This window comes from Schistocerca serialis, chromosome 7, assembly GCF_023864345.2.
Source record: "Schistocerca serialis cubense isolate TAMUIC-IGC-003099 chromosome 7, iqSchSeri2.2, whole genome shotgun sequence".
Classification (NCBI taxonomy): Eukaryota; Metazoa; Arthropoda; class Insecta; order Orthoptera; family Acrididae; genus Schistocerca; species Schistocerca serialis.
The window spans coordinates 83,932,408-83,954,823 of record NC_064644.1 but is presented as its reverse complement, the minus strand read 5'-3'; the positions used below and the strand labels follow the sequence as shown (position 1 = coordinate 83,954,823).

Below are 22,416 nucleotides of genomic sequence, written 5' to 3'. Positions count from 1 at the left end.
ATGAAGGCTTCCCATATCTTCACACAGTACTGTGAGAAGTCTTGACTTCAACAGCCTCGATTTTATGTAGTTAATGATTTGAATGGATTCGTCTAAAACTTTCTTGAACGAAACAGGCATTTGTTTCGTAGCTAAAGCCTATCTGTGGAGAGTGCAATGATTACTGCTGCAATTCTTGGCATTTTCTTTTACTTTCGTTATTGCTCCGACTACAGGACCCGTCATAGCTTTTGCACCATCTGTTCACACATCTATGCAATTAGACCATGAAACTTTGTTAGTCCTTAAAAAATCGTCCAATAGACGGAATATTTCAGCACTTGTTGTGTTGGCATGTAGTGGTCTGCACAATAAGAGGTCCTCCTCAAAACATCCAGAGTATTCATAACGGACAAAAGCCAATAAAATCGCTAATCCTGCAACATCAGTGGACTCATCTATCTGCAGAGAAAATGAATTGTGTTGGATGCGAGAAACAAGAGTGTCTTTCATTTTACATGTCAACAATGCATCTCTTGACAGTATTGTTTGATAATGGCACCGAAGATATAAGCTTTACTGCCTTTTCGTCTAGCATGCAAGAAACAATATCATTAACACACAGCTTTATGAGATTTTCTGCAATGGTATGAGCTTTTCCTGTTTTTGACACTCGATAATTAACCAAGAAAGAAGCTTTTAACGAATGTTCATTAATTGTTTTTGTATGAGTTTTCATGCAATGCTGAGAAGCAGATAGTTCAGCACTCTTGGTTTTGAAGAGTACCTTCAAAATGGAGGCCCAATTTAACTGGAACCATTGAACTGTTCGGAAGGACTCGCGCACAAATTACACACTGAGCTTTACCCTCCTTTGTCTCCATAAAGCCCATTTCTAAATAGCTTTCGTTGTACTTACGCTTCTTGGTTATTCCACTTCCACAGGATATTGCAACCAATGGAGTCCTTCCAGCGTTTTCACATAATAAATCCAGCTGTGGAGCTTCTTGTGATTGTTTTTCCTTTGGCCGTCCTACCTCTTAATTCATTTCAACTGGGAACTTCCCTTGTTGTGAAGGTGATGGAGAAACTGCACCCTTCTTCAATGATCCTGACTTCAGCCACCGATCAATTTTAGAAGTAATAAACTGGTCAAAAATCTACTTATGAAACAGGTAGTGCACTGACAAAGCAAGTTTAATATTTAATTATGCCTGGGGCCGCATACGTGCCAGCGAGCGCCTGGTCGACAAAGTGCGCTCCGCGCATGCGTAAAAGGTTTCAGCCCATCTAGTGCTGTGAGCCGGCGCACAAACAACCCCCGTATTGTTGCGAAACAGTCGATCAGAGAAGCCGCATTCTCCGGCACTAAACTGTGTATGCATTCTCACTTAGAAACGGCAAAGGCTGCTTGGGAATACGACCTGAAGTAAAAGTACACGTTTTTCACACGAAACAAAGAATAGTGATGTATTTGATTTTCACATTTTTATTCAATAATTTAACTCATTATTTTACACGATTTGGTGAAAGGTGGCCTTAGACCCCCTACAAAGAGCCGGCGGACCCCTAAGGGGCCCACGGACCACACGTTGGGAAGCCCTGCTCTATCTTAACCCTTCCACTGCTGTCGAAGTGTACACATGTCCTGTTATTCCATTTCCCAGGTGACATGGAAGTGAATACATGTGCTGCTTTGGTCTTCCTACAGTTATACAGGTGTCTGTATGTGTCCTGACCCACTGACCTCTCACTGCTGTGGATGAGTTACTTCCATATCTCAATGATAAAAAGAGTTTCGAGTATTTATCATACAACATACATACCTCACTGTGTGCTATCATTTGCAAGAAACCTCATTTCAGTACCTTGAATCATTTATGAAATGTGACACTTGTTATAACCAGTGCTCGATTTGTGACATTAGGCATCAGTATGCCATACCAGTACTTCTGACAAAAAAAATCATAACCACAAATTTTGAGCTGCAGTAAGATGGGACTTTATTTTTTTACCAGTAAAAATGTTGTATTTGTACTTTTAACATAAAGTTTCAGACGGTTTAAATTTCAAAAACATCTCCCTGGAAGCTGACAGTACCAGAACTTTTTTTCTTTTTTTTTTTCTTTAACAAATCAGGCACTCGTTATAACCACATGATTCGTGATGTGCAAGGGTCTGAACGGGCAGATCGTGCATGACTGTCATTCAGATATAAATCCCAATAACTCGAGAATGGATTGAAATATTGTTCTGCTCTCAAATTTAAATAAAATTTCAATATCTAATCTACTTTCGTTTACTGAAATGTATCGGCTAAAATCAATTTCTCACTAAGTTCATACAGTGTATTTTTACCTCTGCAAGGTCTTTAAAATTTTGCACAATGTTCTACTTAATTTGATCCAGTGCAGTACCTATGGTATATATCATCATCATCATCATCATTTAAGACTGATTATGCCTTTCAGCGTTCAGTCTGGAGCATAGCCCCCTCATAAAATTCCTCCATATGAAAAGAAATTCAGTCCTTTATCAAGAGAAGATATTGGACTGTATGATGTTCAAAAATAAAACTTTTTTCACTTAAAGGCAAAAATCAAACAATGGAAAATCCAGGATGAAATATAACAATATTATGAGAAGGAAAGTTGCCACAATATACCGGAGATGCTGATTTGCAGATAGGCAGAACAAAGAGGCTCTCCCAATTATAGCTTTTGGCCTTCAAAGCCTTCATCAACAAGAGACACACATATTCAAGCATGTGCCCGCCCACACACACACACACACACACACACACACACACACACACACACACACACACACACACACACACCTCACTGCATGATTCACTGGTGCTGCTCGCACTGTGGTTTCAGTTGCCCGAGACTGCAGTTTAGTGTGTGTGTGTGTGTGTGTGTGTGTGTGTGTGTGTGTGTGTGTGTGTGTGTTTTGTTGACAAAGGCCATAACAGCCAAGAGCTATAATTTTGAGAGTCTATTTGTTGTGCCTATCTGCGACTCAGCATCTCTGCTATATGTTGAGTGGCAACTTTCCTTTTCATAATATCATTTTTTCATCTAATAGTTTTATTAAAATTGGATGATAAGTATTTCATATTGGCCAGAACACCATCTCTCAGCACAAGCACCAACATTAGTGTGCAGTACAGACATAACAAAAGCCACCTTCAGCATGGAACGCAAAGAGCATGTCTCTAGAAGTGAAAGTGTCAAACAATTCACAAAAACTTAAATCTAGATGCCTAGGTGGGAATTTGAAGTGGCATCATTCCAAATAAGAGTACAATGTTGTGGTGGATCGCCTATAACGATTGTCACCATTTATTTGTAAGGTATGAGTATGCAATCTAGTTCCCAGTTTTTTACAACAGCATGACTGCTGAGAGGCCAAACATGTTACAATTCCCATGCCTTGTTTTAAGATTAGCCTACAAATGCCACAAACATTGCTGTGCAACCAATAATAATAATATTATATCCCTTCTTCACAAGAAAGAGGGAATATTTGAACAATAAAAACTGCACGCTAGTGCAGAGTACCAAAAAGCCTTGTATGCAGAGAACAAATCAGCTAAACTGACCTTTCTGAGGGGCACTCCAACTCAACAGACGGCAAAAGCCTTCACGGAAGACATCAAGCACACCAGGCTTTTCACTGGCGATATCGCTCTGGACAGTCTCCACGAGGCTCGCAGAGTAGAATGGTGTCACCACAGCTAGGCTGACACTGTTAAGTATGTGAATACTGCAGTCTTATTCTTGTTATAACAAGCACACAATAATTTACACAAATCATTAATTCACACAATTTTTTTTCTTGTGTTGAATTTTATGGAAATACTGAATCTGCCAATAGTGCCGTCCACTTTGACCTGTGATGTGACCAAAATGCCGTGTATAAACCACTCACTGAAATCCAGTATGCAGAAAATACCCATCATAACAATTATATTTACTTTCATGTCCGCCCCCTTAGCTGAGTGGTCAGCGTGGCAGAATGCCACGCTAATGGGCCCAAGTTCGAATCCCGGCTGGGGCAGGAGATTTTCTCTGTTCAGGGACACTGTGTTGTGTTATCATCATTTTGTCCCCATCTCTGACACGCAAGTCGCCCAATGTGGCATCGAACGCAATAAGTACTTGCACTTGGCTGCCGAACTTCCCCGAATGGGGGACTCCAGGCCCACAATGCCATATGCTCATTTCCTTATTTACTTTCATGACATCACATTCACTGGTTTCCCTCACTTGCAACAAAACTGTCACCTTCCAGCTTAACACAGGACTCGGGTTATGCTTAAGGAGATAGCCCACAACTAACATTATGTATTCATATTTGCCGGCTTTGCCTCACTGAACTGTTACTTTCTAACATAAGGAAGATCTCAGGCTACAATACAGACAAGTCTGCCACAGTAAACTATAAGCCAAAAAAGTAATATAGAAGTAAAATAAATACTGTCAAAGTTCTATTCTACTTCTGTGTGCACACAATAAACGACAGATGCCACAACATCATTATGTCACAGGTCAAATCTGACGTACAGTATCAATAGATTCAATACACTACATTTTATAAGCAACTAAATCAACAATAAAAAGAAATAATTGCTATGAAAAAAATTCACTCCACTTAATTATTACTGCAGAAAAGTACTGAAGTATGTTCTCACCATTTCAGTAAGATGTGTTGGCCAATAGATTTCAGTGAACTATTCCATGTTATTTCCCTGAAACAAATACAATTTTATGATGAAAGCATCAAGCAGAGATATCCAATCTCAACTATTGGGACTGGTTTTACCAAATGCATAAGGAAAATCAACTGAAGCTTGCAGTACAACCCATATGCTTTGATCTGTAACATAACTGTGTTGCGTTAAGTCATGGTGGTGTGGCATATTTGAAATGGACCACGTTTGCATAGGATATGTTGGACTATGCAGTGGCACTCTTTAGTGTGGGATTTTTATGTTTACAAACTGTTTTTGAGTGATTTTAGTGATTCATTGTACTTTGTGAGTGCTGTTTGTGAGAATAATGTTGGAAGAAATTGTGGCGGTTTGTTAGTGAGTGATTTTGATGTTGGCAGTTATGAGCTGTTTTCGGATTTAGAATTATTAAATTTTCTTGTTTCATTTTTTAAAGTTATGGATATGACAATGAAGTTAAAGACTAGGTTGCTGTATGTCACAATGGAGGGTGACATGTTGATCACAGTTTAATTCTTTCAGTTACTCGGCTTAATTCCTGAGTACGTGAAGTGTTGCGTTTGTGGAGAAGTGTGAGTGTGACAAAAATTGCTGTATCTTGGACCAGCATATCTGGCACTGTTGGTGGGACACTGTGTAGTATTATATTTGGAGTGGTTCTTGGTTTGAGAAATCCCGGTTAGCCATTTGAGAGATTATGTTGAAGACATAATATTTTTGCTATCACTAGACTGCTACATTTATATGTCATCAGACTCTGGTTTGTATGTACATTTTTATGGCCTTATTTTTTTACTGTAGTACGTATGGTATGTGTTTTTATGTGCATGATTATGTGCTTCTCGTATATCCAAATTAGTGTTAATGGAATTTTTTATGAATTTTTTGGCTGCGTTGTTAGTTGTTAATAGTTACACTGGACTGGGGTTGGTAGGTAGCATGGATTTTGCTATACCTACATTGGTGAGGTTACGTTTTCAGTATTAGTCATACGATAGATTTTTTGCTTTTTTGGTACAGTGGACTTCATTTTATCTATGTAGATCAACTGAAATATCGTGAACCAGGTATTGGAGAAATATGCAAGTTTGTGGTACCAAGGACTTTTTTGTTGATTGCTGAGGATGTAGTTTGTTTGATTTTTGCATTAGTATTTATTTTGGTGTATTTTCATTATTAGGACTGTCATACATTTAGTTTATCCCTGCTCTGAACCCCTAGTTTTCACTGCTATCACATTAGTTTCTTTGTAATTGTGCAATTAAACATGTCTCTTATCACCTGTGTTTGTTTGCACATATAATGAGTAACATAATGGTCCCCAGGGGTGTCCACCATCTTCTTTCTTTGTTGTAACTGAATTATGTGGTGGAAAGAACTGCTGGTTGGTTGACTGATTGATCTGGGGAGAGGGGACCCAACAGCAAGGTCATTGGTTCCATCGGTTTAGGGAAGGAAATCGGCCATCCCCTTTCAAAAGGAGCCATCCCAGCATTTGCCTGAAACGATTTCGGAAAATCATGGAAAACCTAAACCAGGATGGCCAGATGTTGATTTGAACTAATGTCCTCCTGAATGCGTGTCCAGTGTGCTAACCACTGCACCACCTCGCTCAATTCTGCCATGTTAATGATGTTATGGATCTGTGCTGACAGGTGGTACTGCAGTTTGTTTTTCCCTAACATAAAAAAGTTTTATTGACCATAATTGCTCATATTACACTGACACTACAAATAGGAAAAAAGAAAAGGAACAGCTCTACTCAGTCATGAAGTTTCAAAATAGTGCATGCTCTGCTTCAGAGTGAAAGATTCAATCTGGAAACACCTTTAGGCTGTCTCTAAGCCATTTTATTTCTTCACTATATCCTTTGTTTGAGGACAGCTAGCCCAGCAATATGAGCCAGAGTGTTTTTGTAAATCCAGAATGAATATGTCACCATTTGAAACTATCAGGATGATTAAAATTGTGTTCCTTACTGGGTCTTGAATATGGAACCTTGCCATTTATGGGCAACGCCTTTACAGACTATGATTTCCAGCCTTGCCTCAGGACTACCTAACACTTTGCTTCTGCCAGTACCTCTCTCCTTTCTCCCACACTTCACAGAAGTTCTGCTGCACACCTTGAGATACCAGCACTCCAGAAAGTAAAGATATGTGGGCAAGTCAGGAGTTGTGCCTGAATAGCTCAATTGCTAAGAGCATTTTCCACAAAAGACAATGTTTTATGGTCAGTCCTCAGTCTAGCACACAGTTTTAATCTGCCAGAAGTTTCAAAAGGTACTGTATTTTCATTTCATAAAACAATTGTACACTCCTGGAAATTGAAATAAGAACACCGTGAATTCATTGTCCCAGGAAGGGGAAACTTTACTGACACATTCCTGGGGTCAGATACATCACATGATCACACTGACAGAACCAAAGGCACATAGACACAGGCAACAGAGCATGCACAATGTCGGCACTAGTACAGTGTATATCCACCTTTCGCAGCAATGCAAGCTGCTATTCTCCCATGGAGACGATCGTAGAGATGCTGGATGTAGTCCTGTGGAACGGCTTGCCATGCCATTACCACCTGGCGCCTCAGTTGGACCAGCGTTCGTGCTGGACGTGCAGACCGCGTGAGACGACGCTTCATCCAGTCCCAAACATGCTCAATGGGGGACAGATCCGGAGATCTTGCTGGCCAGGGTAGTTGACTTACACCTTCTAGAGCACGTTGGGTGGCACGGGATACATGCGGACGTGCATTGTCCTGTTGGAACAGCAAGTTCGCTTGCCGGTCTAGGAATGGTAGAACGATGGGTTCGATGACGGTTTGGATGTACCGTGCACTATTCAGTGTCCCCTCGACGATCACCAGTGGTGTACGGCCAGTGTAGGAGATCGCTCCCCACACCATGATGCCGGGTGTTGGCCCTGTGTGCCTCGGTCGTATGCAGTCCTGATTGTGGCGCTCACCTGCACGGCGCCAAACACGCATACGACCATCATTGGCACCAAGGCAGAAGCGACTCTCATCGCTGAAGACGGCACGTCTCCATTCGTCCCTCCATTCACGCCTGTCGCGACACCACTGGAGGCGGGCTGCACGATGTTGGGGCGTGAGCGGAAGACGGCCTAACGGTGTGCGGGACCGTTGCCCAGCTTCATGGAGACGGTTGCGAATGGTCCTCGCCGATACCCCAGGAGCAACAGTGTCCCTAATTTGCTGGGAAGTGGCGGTGCGGTCCCCTACGGCACTGCGTAGGATCCTACGGTCTTGGCGTGCATCCGTGCGTCGCTGCGGTCCGGTGCCAGGTCGACGGGCACGTGCACCTTCCGCCGACCACTGGCGACAACATCGATGTACTGTGGAGACCTCACGCCCCACGTGTTGAGCAATTCGGCGGTACGTCCACCCGGCCTCCCGCATGCCCACTATACGCCCTCGCTCAAAGTCCGTCAACTGCACATACGGTTCACGTCCACGCTGTCGCGGCATGCTACCAGTGTTAAAGACTGCGATGGAGCTCCGTATGCCACGGAAAACTGGCTGACACTGACGGCGGCGGTGCACAAATGCTGCGCAGCTAGCGCCATTCGACGGCCAACACCGCGGTTCCTGGTGTGTCCGCTGTGCCGTGCGTGTGATCATTGCTTGTACAGCCCTCTCGCAGTGTCCGGAGCAAGTATGGTGGGTCTGACACACCGGTGTCAATGTGTTCTTTTTTCCATTTCCAGGAGTGTATTTACTTTTCCCATAGCTACTTTCAGAGGATCATTTGAGGAAGTTCTGAAAGCAAACACAGCAAATTCCTAAAGGTCAAAATGATGTTCGTGCAAGTTTAAGCGGAGAGTGTTCTCAGATATTACTTATCCAGTGGTTCAAGAAAAGTTTCTTTGAATACAATCAGGTAACTGCAAGGGTCAAATCAAGTGTAGCAGCTAAGAGCAATTAACATGGTTTTACAGGTCAAAGTAATGTCACTGACCCTTTTCTGAAAACTTCACAACCATTGAAAAGCGAGAAATATATTGCGCAACAAAAAAAGTGAAGAACCCAGAATGGGTTGAGAAGGAATGAGACATAAATTCAGTGATTACAAAAATGAATCAAATTTACACATAACTTGGCAGTATGAGCCAATTTATCAGTATGATGCTGCGCCCCCTCTGGCCTAGTCACAAGCACTGACTCAGCAGGGAAGGGTGTCAAAGTTGTTGCAGCTTCTTCTGACACAAGCTGGCCCAAAACTGTTCTTGATATACTGTATACTGGCGATGGGGTGCAGTTCTCATCTGTACTGGTCCCACATATGTTCTATTAGGAACAAATCTCTCATACTTGTTGGCCACAGGAACACCTCTTCAGCATGCAGACAGTTAGTAAAGACATGTGCCATGCGGGGATGAGCATTGTCCTGTTGAAAAATGCACCACAGGGGGTAATACGTGAGGACACAGGATGCCCTCGATGTACCGTTCAGACGCTATGAGCTGTGACCTGAAATCATACCTGAGAGTTCCCCCACACTATGTTGCCGTGCGACCACTGCGCCTCTCAAAAACATTGGAAGAGTAGGAAATCTATCCTGGTCACAGCCATGTTAACCAACGATGGTTATCTGGAGCTAACAGAATGCCATTCATCAGCAGTCCAGGTTTACCAGTCACAGCATTACTCCAAATGCAGCCATATGTGTTATGGCGTTAATGGCAGCCTACACGTGGTAGGATAATTCCATGGTTCAGCTGCTGTGCCTCTGTTCAATGGCACAGGATGACACAAAATGTTGCAGGAGTCCATTACTTGTCCTCGAATGGCAGGTGCAGATGTGAAGAGGTTACAATGTGCCTGGGGCACAATACGACAATCCTTGCTTGAAGCTGTCAGACGTGGTCAACCAGACCTCAACGGTGAATATCCCTGCCCTTTTGTACCAATGCAGTCCAACATTGGGCCATTGTCATACCAAATTGCTTTACGTATATGGATATTGTGTAATTCAACCAAGTGGCCAAATACAGACTACAATGAGGCACCTTTCAAACTCTGTCTGGTGCTAATAATACTGTTTCACATGAGTACATGGCATCTCTGTGTCCTCCACAGTGGTCACTCAACATTTGACACTATTTACATCCCTTACAAACACCACCAGGCCTGGTAACAACACTAAACACGAACACCACTAATGCACTTTAACGGCCATTCTCTCTCTTTCAGAGAATTGCAAGGAAAATCATCTACAAATCTACCAATGGTGTGTACAAGTATAAAGTTACGCTGACAACTGATCATGTCTTTTGGGTGTTCCACGTTTTTTAGTCGGACCATTTAAATCTTGTTCGGACAAAATGTTTACAACACCAATTAGGACAACAATATCAATGAAGTCTCACACTGCTTCAATTATGTGGATGATAATGAATATTTTTAACACTTCTCAAGGCAAAGAGGAAAGAACATTATTCTCTTTCATTTAGCCTATCTCAAATGAAAGTGCACTATACTGACCACTGTTAACCTTGCCCAGTTATTCAGTTTTGTTATTGACCAAAACTGAATAACCAAGCAAGGTTATACAGTGGTCAGTACATTGCACTTTCATTTGAGAGAACAATTTAGAGTCAGCCCTCCAGACTTACATTTTCTATAGGTTCCCTAAATTGCTAAAGCAAATGCCAAGATGTATCCTATGATGAGGACATGGCCAATCCTTCACTTAATCCATGCTTGTCCTCTGCTTTCACATTCTGGTCGAAGGAATGCTAAACTCTAATCTTCTATGTTTTTTCTTTTCAAAACTAAATAACCTGCCAAATGGTCTAGCAAACAGTAGTCCATCATTAGAGATGAACTACAAACAGCAACATCTGTCAAGCATGCACTGCCAACTGTCTAGCAGTGATTTTTTACTTAATCCATACTATCCATGGCAATGTATTTTACAGCAAATGATTTTTGTGTGTGTGTTGGGGCTTATGGGCGCTCAACGTCGAGGTCATCAGCGCCCTGACACACATTAAAAGGAACGAAAGTGGACAGATGTAATAAAACTGAAGCACACACGCAAAGAAAGCAGGAAAAGAAGGAAAATGCTACATAAGAAAGTAAAACGTAAGCAAGGGAAAACGTAGCAGCAAGAATGCCACAGGAAATTGTCATTGGCTGGCCACTTACATAAAATATGGGCGAGCTTGTCACACAGTGAGCAAATTGAGATCCTCTCCCTAAAATCTTTGTAAAAACATTTGACATGTCACAGAACTTTAAAACTTTAACCACATTCATCAGAGAGTTACCTAAAAGAGATGGCAGGTCCACTGGCAAGTCAGCCGCGGCCTGCTGGTCAGAAAATAAAATGCAATCCAATAAAACATGGCGCACAGTGACCTGGATGCCACAAGCACCACACATTGGAGGGTCCTCTCGCCGGAGCAGGAAGCCATGTGTCATAAGGCTGTGGCCTATCCGAAGCCGAGTAAGGAGAACTTCGTCCAGTCGACAGGGCTGAAAGGAAGTACACCATACACGCGCTGTGGGCTTGACTATACGGAGCTTATTGTCAGTCACTTCCAGCCACTCATCCTCCCACCAATGCATGACTCGTGAGCTCAACAGTGAGGTGAGTGCGTGCAGGGGGTAGCACACTGAAATACTTGTGGATCGAGACACGCCTCCTTCGCTGCGAGATCTGCCCTTTCATTTCCAGCAATGCCGATGTGCCCCGGAACCCAGCAGAAAGCCACCACCTTCCCCAGTTGCTGTAGTTGGAGGAGGGCATCTGGATGGTCTGGACTATTTTATCTACTGGATACAAACATTGCAATGAGTAAAGGGCAATTAGTGAATCGGAACAAACAAGAAATTTAGGACAGGAAGAATGTCTCATCTGCTCCAGTGCCCGCAAGATCGCAGATAATTCTGCATCAAAGACAGTAAAAGTCTGAGGCAGTCAAACCTTGAGGACAAGATCCAGAAAAACAACAGAGCAACCAACGGAATTGTTTCGAACCATCCGTAAAAACAGCTACATAGTCGTAGTGCTCAGATAAAATGGCAGAAAATGCTACATTAAAAATGGTGGCAGGAGTACAATCTCTCCTGTTCTGCAATAAATCTAATCACTCTGGGCCTCTTCAGTAACCAGGGTGGCAGGCAGTTAAAACCCAGGATTTGGGGTTGTACAGACACCACACCGAGGGACTCTAGCACACGTTGCACACGGATCCCAAACGGCAACGTAGCCCGGGGACGGAGGGAAAAAAGGCGGTCCAGAGGTGGATGAGCAACAATATGGTGAGCAGGCGAGGTTGGAACTGCAAGAAACTTACAAGCCTGGTGCACCAGCAGGAGTGCCACCGGATGGTAAGTGGCAGTCCCCCAGCCTCAGCACAGAGGCTGGGTATGGGACTGGTCCGATAAGCACCCGTGGCCAGTCGAATCCCAGCATGGTGGACAGCGTCAAGCATCCACAATTAAGATGGCCTCGCTGACCCATACATGCGCCCGTAGTCCAGCCGTGAATGCACAAAAGCCCGATAAAACTGAAGGAGACGTGCCCTGTACGCTCCCCAAGACCTGTGGCTGAGGCACTTGAGGATGTTCAGTGCCTTCAGGGTTCTGGCTTTCAAGTCTCATAGGTGTGGCAGCCATGACAACCTGGAGTCGAAAATTAGGCCCAGAAACCGCACTGTGTCTCTAAAATGTAGGACAGTATCCACCATATGCAAGGCAGGCAAAGTAAAAAGACGACGAGAACGATTAAAATGAACACAAACACACTTATTGGCAGAAAACCGAAAACCCATCTTTGCAGCCCACTCCTCTAACCGCCGCTCTGTTAGCTGCAACTGAGGGCTCACGGCTGCAACACTGGACGAGGAACAGAAAACAGCAAAGTCGTCCACAAATAAGGAGCACTGTACTGGACTCCTCACTGTAGACATTATACTGTTAATGGCTGTGGCAAGGAGGGTAATGCTTAAAACACTGCCCTGGGGGACACCGTTCTCTTGCTCAAAACGATAAGACAGTGTGTTACCAATGCGGGTCCGAAAAAACCGCTGAGACAGGAAAGACCGAATGAAAATGGGGAGGCGGCCACGAAAGCCCCGTTGATGCAGTTGTGCAAGAATACAGCGTCTCCAAGTAATATCATATGCCTTACTGACATCAAAGAAGATACCGATACAGTGATGCTGATGGAGGAAAGCCTGCTGAATAGCTGCCTCTAAGACGGTCAGGTTGTCGACCGTGGACCGAAATTTTTGGAATCCACACTGAGGGTGGCTAAGGAGCTGTCTGGTTTCTAACAGCCAGACCAGACGACGGTTAACCATCCGTTCCAGGGTCTTTCCAACACAGTTTGTCAAGGCAATACTCCGAAAACTACTGGGACATGTGCGGTCCTTTCCTGGTTTGAGGAGAGGGATGAGAATTGCCTCCCTCCACGAGGTGGGGAACACTCCTGTCTGCCGTATGAGATTAAAACATTCGAGGAGGATTTCCTTTGACACTGTTCGCAGATGGCAAAGCATGGAGTACCAGATGCGGCCGTGACCTGGTGCAGTGTCAGAAGTCTCAGCAAGTGCCAATTAGAGTTCCCACATGGAGAAAGGGGAGTTGTAGGCCTCAGTACTGTTCGACCGAAAGTCCAAGTTTGCTCACCCGACAGCCGCACGGTAGGGACGAAATGCTGGATCCTGGTTTGCAGTGGCAGTACTCTGGGTGTCATTTGGAGGCGTCCCTGGTTCAAGACTGCAGCTATTGGTAAACGGCTGCGTCTACCGGAAATCCTCCGGGTGGCTTCGCATACTTTTGTGGAACAAGTGGAATGGTTGATGGAGTCCAGGAACTCCTGCCATGACCTTTTTATGCTCTCTTTAATGACACGGCATGCCCTGGCTCTCGCGATTCGAAAGGTGATAAGATTGACCGCTATTGGGCGGCATTTAAATTGTCGAAGAGCCGCATGCCTGTCCCGGATGGCTGAATGGCACTCTTCTGTCCACCAAGGCACAAGGTGCCGCTTAAGAGGGCCAAAAGACTTTGGTATGGACAGGTCAGCAGCATGATGGATCACAAGTGTGATGTGATCCACCCATTCCTGTACGTTGTTGCGGCATTCAAAGACAGCCAACAGACTGAACAGTGGCAAGTTAGCCCTGCCAATCATCCACGATGGCGGCCTCTGCTCCAGCAATACACCATCCAGGAGATGAATGCGGATGGGGAAGTGATCGCTGGAATGAAGGTCATCAATGACCTCCCAGTGAATAGAGTCGGTGAGGGTTGGAGAACAGAACGATAGGTCAATGGCTGAGAATGACCCAGTAGCAGCAGAGAAATGACTCGGAGTATCAGTGTTGAGGATGCACAACACTTGAGATGTCAGGAGGCTCTCCAAAACTCGACCTCGAGCGCAAAGAGAAGTGGAGCCCCACAGGACATGATGGGCATTGAAGTCGCCCAGGAGGAGAAATGGGCTGGAGAGTTGTTCGATAAGATCTTTGAGAGCCTCTAAGTTCACTGCATCCAGATGAGGTAAATAAAGGGAGCAAACGGTAAGCCTCCGACATGAATGAATTTCAACTGCAACTGCTTGCAGGTCAGTATCCAGGGGGAGAGCAGAGGAGTGGTGGCCATTATTGACAAATACGGTGACTCCGCCTTTGGCCCTTTCCCCAGTCAGGTCATCCTTGCCCCTTAGTACAGGAGCATCAGATAGTTTTAAATGTGTTTCCTTTAAACACAAGCACAGGGGGCGTTGCTGTGCTAGGAGTTTCAGTTCCTCCACATGTTCCTGGAATCCATTCATGTTCCACTGTGTAATGGGAGCCATCTATCAGGGTGGGAGTACCTTCATCCTCACTTTCTGTCGGGGAGGAGAGCCCACAACAGGTGGAGGCTCAGTTTTGGGGCGAGATGATTGCCCCAATCTGACATCAACCTCCATCGCCTCTGAAGAGGAGTCGAGAGAGACGTCAGAGAGAATGACATCAACATCAGCAGACTGTATACCGTCCGTCTCCTTCAGCGGGCGAGTCTTTGGCTTTGGCTTAGATTTTTTGGTCTGAGGTGGCATTGGAGCCAAAACCTCAGAAGTGGTAGGGGGTGTAGCAGCACTAGGCAGTGCACAAGACTGAACCCAGGGAGGGGCAGGAAGGACATCAGTACATGTACAGTGACAAACGCAGGTGCTAGTGCTGACAGCAGCAACCTCCATTTGTGTAGCGGCATCAGTTTGCAAGACTGGCTGTTTCACAACAGAAGACAAGGAGTCAGCAAACGTGGACGGCTGCATGGACTTGTATATTTTCTTTGTCTCATCATATGGGATGCGTTTTGTGGTTTTAAGTTCCTGGATCTTCCGTTCCTCAAGGAAAACTCTGCATTCCCTACTCCACACAGGGTGATCCCCAGTGCAGTTGACACACATGGGAGGAGAGGAGCAACCAACTCCCTCATGGGCGGCTTTACCACACATTTCCCGCAAGTGGCTTCCCCTCTACAGCCGAGAGTAGTATGCCCAAAGTGTTGGCATTTAAAACACCACATGGGATAGGGGTAATAAGGCCGTACATTGAGACGTAGGAAACCTGCCTTCACATGCTCCGGCAATTTGGTGCTGTTAAAAGTAAGGATAAATGAGTCTGACTTCATGAGAGCACCATCTACCCGTTTCATAACGTGTTGCACGTCAACAATTCCTTCCCGGGACCATTCAACCGTCAGTTCATCTTGGGGAATTTCAACGAGATCTTTGCAAGTCACAACACCTTTGCTGTAGTTCAAGGTGTTGTGAAATTCAGTCTCTATCGCAAACTCCCCAAGAAATAGTGGCTTCTGAAGGTTCTTGACTTGTTGGAAGCTAGATGTTTCAACCAACGATGTTCCATTTCACAAGCGCTTGACAGATTTTAAGGTGCCAGCAATGCCTTCTAAGCCTTTCTGTATATAAAATGGTGAAACTTTATCGAAACTCCCCTCTTTTCTTTTAATTATAAGAAACACATTCTGCGAAGCAGTTTGCATTCTGTTACCAGTAACTGAATCAGGAGGACTGGCTACAAGAGCCCTCTAGCTGGATTGGGTGTTAGAACCTACCAGCGGCCTACCCTTTCTGCTGGGAGGAGAAGAATAAAAGTTCAAGGGTTCCACCTCGGTCCCACGAAGAGCTAGGGAACTATAAGTCCACCTAGACAGAGCCCCGCGTGCCTAGGTAAGCCTTGTACAACTGAGGTGCGGCAGGTTCCCCATAGGTTGCCAGCTAATGACTGTTCCACCTCAACAGCCATGCATCTCATCAGTGCGCAGCACACCTTGAGATTGAGGGGTTGTTTATAGAGGTTTATTCCATCCTCGCAATCTGGGTGGTCAAGCCAAGATCCCCATTACCTGAGACACACAACGCTCCACTGCCGCGCATCACGGTGGTCGCTGAAGTATGCCCAGAGCTTACGGTGACAAGGGACTGGTGGCGCTTACCAGTCCCCAGCTCAGGAACCCCGGGGTTGCCAAGCCTGTACCCAGCAAATGAATGCTGAGCCCCCGGGGGCAAAATGATTTTTTGGAGCTACTCAAGCATTAGCCAGTAACACTGGTGGTTCTGGCACTTTTTCTGATAACCAGTTCAAAATGTGCAGTTTGAGGCTTTTGTGATAAAATAACTGCTTTAGGTGCTTCCTGAAGATGACAAGCAGCTGTCTCCTTGAAATATTGTGCAGTTTTCATCATATTATCCAACAAAATTCCCGTGAACCGCTAAAGCAAGCATCTCAAAATCTTTGCATACTACTATAAGTCCTTGGTAAGGTAATTAATGTATTTCTATTTCAATTTAGTATTGGCAACAGATACCATCTTCTACATTTATTTATTGTCTTTTTTGCGTACATTCACCAACTGGTGACTTTTGCTAATGTCATAGCATTTTTATACAATTTTTGTACAAACAGTAGGAATTTGTAATTCACAATTACAAGAAGCCACTTAAGGGTGACACACTTGGCAATATAAGGTACAGTACTTCATAACAAACATTTGGGAGTTAAGAATGATTTTAATTCCCTTTTGAATACTTTACCTCTGTGGCATCTTATAGCACTTGGCAGTTTGTTAAACCACATCTGACCATTTATCCAAGGACTATGATCTGTTGTCTTTAGTTCTGTTTCTGAAGAAGCAATCTTTTTGTCTTGTGTTATAGGTATGCACATCAGAGCACTTAGCTTCATTATTTTTATGGTCCACAAAGGATGTTATTTATTTGTACAGATACAAGGAGTATACTGTTAGATATTTATGTTGTACAAAGGTTTCCCTACATGAATCTCTGTATCCTAGTCGATGCATGGTCCCGACTGATATTTTCTGTAGTGTTAGGATTCTGTTCATGTGTCTATCAGCAGCACATCCCCATACCTCTATTCCATAATTAATACATGCAAATATTGTCCCATAATAAGCAGTTTTTAACGTTTGTTCAGAGACTAATTTTGATAGTTTGCTAATTAAGTGCAGTGAACTGCTGATTTTATTGCATACAACATTGATGTTACGATTTTTGTCTAGGTATATCCCCAAAAATTTACATTTGTCAGTGTCTACTGTTTTGATGCCACTTATATTATCAATACAGGTTTGGTATGAATTACCAAGTTTAAATGGTAATAGCTGGGATTTGCTAGAGCTCATGGTTCACCGAGTCAAATGCTTTAGTAAGGTCTAGAAATATCCCTGCTGTCTGCATTCCCTCATCCAGGGCATCATACACCTTATGGAGAAATTCGGTAATTGCTGTAATGGTACTGTGATGCTTTCTGAAGCCATGCTGTGTTTCTGCTAGTAAATTATTCTTTGTGAAATAATCAATAAGTTGTGTCAACAAAACAATTTCAAATATTTTACTGAAAATTGGTATTAGTGAAATGGGCCTGAAGTTTGATAGCTCTTCTTTCGATCCTTTTTTACGCACAAGTTTAACTGTACTTTTCTTCAATATATTTGGAAATGTGTGCTGCCTGATACTACTGTTGATCATATGGGTAATTATTCCAACTAATTCCTTATTGCATTTTTTAATTATAATACTACTCAGTCCATCCCAGCCAGATGAGGCCTTATTCTGTAAGTTTTTTATTATTTTTCCTATGTCCTCCACATTCACTTCCTTAAATTCAAAAGCAGTTTCCAGCCTAGGGGAAAGCTTTACCATCCGAGTCAGACCTGTGTTATTAACTGGATTCACAGCTGAAGATATGACATATTCATTAAATATATTGTAGATTTTATCTGGATCAATAATATGGTTTCCTTCACATTGGATTCTGTCAAACTGAGCATCTAACTTAGGGGTGGCTTTGCGATATCTATTTATTATATTCCATGAAGACTTCCCTATATTTCATGACTGAGCTATTTCCTTATCCAGGATCTGTTTTCTAAAATTTGAGAGCTGTTGCTGAAATTGTTTTTTTAGCTTGTTTGTACTTATCCTTAAATATTTGCAATTTAGTTGACTTATTTAACACAAATAGATCCTCGATATTTTGCCCGAGTTTAATCATGTAAGCTGGAAAGAGTCAGTCTGGTGTTTTTTACATTTTGGTTGTGAGTTACTACTTTCTCAATTCCTTCCACTGGGCAGCAAAAAATAAGATATTGTAAAATAATAACATAAAATTTGACTCATTTGCATTCGGACCCTTTTTGCTGAAGAACTAGTTGCCATTCCTCAGATTCTAGTTTACTTGTAAAAGCATTAATGTTTTTCTCTTTGACCACTCTTTTGTATTCTACGACCTGAGTCCTTTCTTGGATGCTTGTGTGTTCTTAGTCTACAAATTGACATTTGTGGTCCGAATAGTGAAAGTCCACATTCCAGCATCTAATACTATCTTTTACCTCTTTACTTAGTATTATGTAGTCTATTTTACTAGAAGTAGACTGAGTTACTCTTGTATCTGAATTTACTGCATCATAAGATTATAGGAGTTAAGGGTATCTATTAACCTGCTGTTATGGTTATTGCAAGATGTTGCCTCTATATTCAAGTCACCAAGTATTGTTACCTCGTCTGGGTCAAAGTGTCCCACTATTCTACTAAAGATATCTATGAAATGGCCTACCTCTGATTTAGGTGGACGATAAATCCCAATAATTTTCTGTTTCATCGTGCCCTTTCCGCAACCTTTGATATGGAGTTCAACGCCTGTCACTTCAGTCAAGCCTTCATTATTATACAGATCTAGATGGTTTAATTTATTTACTTTGAGCTGCTCTCTAACAAATACTACTACACCTCCACCTTTAAGATGCTGTCTACAGTAATTTAAAGTAAATAATTTCCTCAGATTTCAGTACATGCTCAGTTAACAACTACATGAGGTGAATGATCATTTAAAAAAGTCTGCAAAACGTAATCCGCAAACCACCATATGGTGCATGGCCGAGGGTACCTTGTACTTGTACTATTACTATTACGTCACACCCTTCCCTGTTCTATTTACAAAATGAACAAGAGAAAGGCAACTGTTCATATGCCTCTAGATGAGCACTGAACAATAGGATGTTGATTACAGGCATACACTGCACTTCCTGAAATTGGTGTGGCAGTCTGGAAATGGAGCTCTGAATTGGGTTTTAAATTAGAGTGGTAACACAGAACCCATAAAAGAAGTACTTACTTAGGCCATGGTGTAACTTTACTGATTATGTCCTCAACTGCCAAGGTCATTCCTCTGACAAGCAAGGCACTGCCTAGCCCCTTCCATAGCGTTGTGAAACCTTGCCGTTGGTGTAAGTGGACCATCACAGGCAGCAGTGTGACAGGCAGGAGGTGATACCGAACAGAGTTGTTGTGGACCTACAAGAATTTCACATCGGCCAACATTTTCTAGGATTTCACTATGTTAAGTATACAGTCTTCCAGCAGATTTTCTGCCCTCAATAAAACTCACCTGGCATTGACGACGCAGGACAACAAATGGGTGACTAAGTAAATTTTCTGTTATAAGACTGGCTAACCCCACTCCAGCACCAATATATTTCCGTACCGCAACATCTGTGAATACACGATGTTAAGCTACTTTCACTCAAACAACTAGATATAAACATTCGAATCATTTAATACTACGTGAAAAAAATAGCAGCAGGTAATCATTAGGCAAAATCACCATCATCGGGAAATGAGGTAGGACGCGCCGGCTTAAACCTTTCCGCGGGCTGCGAAATATCATGTGCCAAATTTCGAAACTCATTATTTGATTCAGCACTTTCATATATTCTTTCCCATGTACGTTGGCTATCGTCTGGCAATATCGGATATCTTTCAAGACCAGCCATGTTTTACATCAACGATGTTGCAGATTTTGTGTTTACATCTCCTATGAGAATCACGCAGACAACTACGAACACTCGTGCAGTGAAGGGTCTCTCGTTTCGGGCTTAAAATACCGAATGCAATTTGCACCTGTGTCCAATTCTTTATCTAATTCTATTAGTCATAACCCATATTTGAAATGAGCCGTCAATCATCGCGATAACGTGTGTCTTTGGTTTGTGTACGCAACGGAGAATCTTTGACAATCTGATACTAGTTTGTACATAAAATTTGTGTGTGGGGTTTTACTTTTTAAATAAATCTGCATAATACATAACAATGGCCGATACATTTACTGTGATAACTCCGCATTATGTAAATGTTGTTATTACTACCTCCAAGCAACAATCCGGAGCCAGCATAGAACGACGATTTCAGAAAAATGTACCTGTTCGAGAACTCAAGGTTTGTCACTTCCAAAATTGTAAGTTGGTTAAGGTGAACTCTGAAGACATAATAAAATTAATAAATTTTAATACTACCGCTCAAAATAATAAAGATATTCCAGAGGATTGCGTAGAACTATTTCGATATTTTTAACGGGAACAAGAAAAGTCATACATAATTGCATACGAGTTAAAAATTTAAGAGATCCCGTCTTTAATTTGAAAACCTTCTTAGTAAAGTGATAAGTGACAAATGACGACGGTCGTCGCAAGTATCATTTCATTCCATTAGCATAAATGCAACTTTAATCCCGTACAATTAACAATCTACATTTAGGGTTATTAGATACACACCTCTTATTTAGTAGGGCTATAATGACTCGGAATCAGCCGTTTTCGAAGTAATGTATTTTTGCTCGTGGTTGGTGGTCATTTATTACATGGGTACGTAATCTAGATTGGCCTTTACCAGATTTGCGAAAATTAATTAACAAGGCAACACACACAATTTGTTTTCGATAATTTCTTCTCTCTACTGACACCCAAAGCCTTTCTAACGTTCTCCTCCACGATGGAATGTATAGAAAACAACATATGACGGGGAAAAGTTTTATGTAATAACAGTCCAGGAATGTAAGAAGTCATTAGGCATAACTTAACGAAACCTTTAATCATCACACATGTACTGGTTTGAACACCACAGTTTAGGCAGAGTCCTATTGGCAGTTGTTTACCTTCACATTCCCCTTTGGGTTTTATACCTGCATGAAGTACTGTCACATTATTGCTGACAAACATCCTTACACAGGGCAAAAAATTAGTCACACCCCAGGAAACATCATAAATATATATTCTGTAAAATTCTAGTCTTGTAAACGACCTCAGTTCATTGAGTTAGAGTGCCCACATATTTCTTCAGATATGAAATATCCATAGTGTACTCATAGCTGTGATTCCGCTTGTCCGCTTTGACCATAGAATGGCTTTCATCATTTGCCGACAACATTACTGTATATGGCCTGCACTCTCTTTCCTGATTTTGGTAGTAATTAGAAGACTTAAGGATGACAATGTTTATCCTCAAGTCACTCTCAACCTTGCCAGTTAGATTATAATACAATGTAGGGATAGCCATTGTTGAATGCTATTCTTCATTTGGTGATGACTCTCCTCATCATGGTCACCCATGACAACTCTCTGATTCTTCTGGAATGAGCATAGGTGCGACTAGAGAAGCCAGGCTTTTTCCCAAGAGGGTCATTCCATACCAAATCACCCAATAAAAAATAAATTTTACACCCACCTCTTTAGATTTTCATGAAATAAAGTTTTTATGTTTTGCGTTTTCCGAACCTTCGGAAATGGTAAATTTAATTTGTATTCAAAACTTTAAAATTGCTTATCTTAAAAACTCTTTTAGATAACATCATGAATTTTTACAGCAAGTTTATTTAATATACATATTTGAAGATAAAAAAAAAAAAAACAAAGATGATGTGACTTACCATACGAAAGCGCTGGCAGGTCGATAGAAACACAAACAGACACATACATACACGCAAAATTCAAGCTTTCACAACAAACTGTTGCCTCATCAGGAAAGAGGGAAGGAGAGGGAAAGACGAAAGGAAGTGGGTTTTAAGGGAGAGAGTAAGGAGTCATTCCAATCCCGGGAGCGGAAAGACTTACCTTAGGGGGAAAAAAGGACAGGTATACACTCGCGCGCGCACACACACACATATCCATCTGCACATACACAGACACAAGCAGACATTTGTAAAGGCGAAGAGTTTGGCCAGAGATGTCAGTTGAGGCGGAAGTACGGAGGCAAAGATGTTGTTGAAAGACAGGTGAGGTATGAGTGGTGGCAACTTGAAATTAGCGGAGGTTGAGGCCTGGCGGATAACGAGAAGAGAGGATATACTGAAGGGCAA

The 22,416-nt window shown here is 42.6% G+C and overlaps 2 protein-coding genes across 2 annotated transcripts in view; one reads left to right on the top strand and one right to left on the bottom strand.

Annotated features, from left to right (window-relative positions):
• The window catches only part of LOC126412054 (mitochondrial outer membrane protein SLC25A46-like), a 42,906-nt gene extending 22,641 nt beyond the window's left edge, over positions 1 to 20,265 (bottom strand). The window contains exons 1-5 of the mRNA XM_050081434.1: positions 19,891 to 20,265; positions 19,675 to 19,778; positions 19,402 to 19,580; positions 4,679 to 4,735; positions 3,587 to 3,732 (exon numbers count right to left, since the gene is read on the bottom strand). Coding sequence (XP_049937391.1) covers positions 3,587 to 3,732; positions 4,679 to 4,735; positions 19,402 to 19,580; positions 19,675 to 19,778; positions 19,891 to 20,059 — 655 coding nt within the window. The 5' untranslated portion in view covers positions 20,060 to 20,265. The remainder of the gene's footprint in view (positions 1 to 3,586; positions 3,733 to 4,678; positions 4,736 to 19,401; positions 19,581 to 19,674; positions 19,779 to 19,890) is intronic.
• A 9-nt stretch (positions 20,266 to 20,274) lies between these two features.
• LOC126412056 (tubulin-folding cofactor B) overlaps positions 20,275 to 22,416 on the top strand; it is a 42,488-nt gene continuing 40,346 nt past the window's right edge. Inside the window, exon 1 of the mRNA XM_050081437.1 lies at positions 20,275 to 20,501. Coding sequence (XP_049937394.1) covers positions 20,376 to 20,501 — 126 coding nt within the window. The 5' untranslated portion in view covers positions 20,275 to 20,375. The remainder of the gene's footprint in view (positions 20,502 to 22,416) is intronic.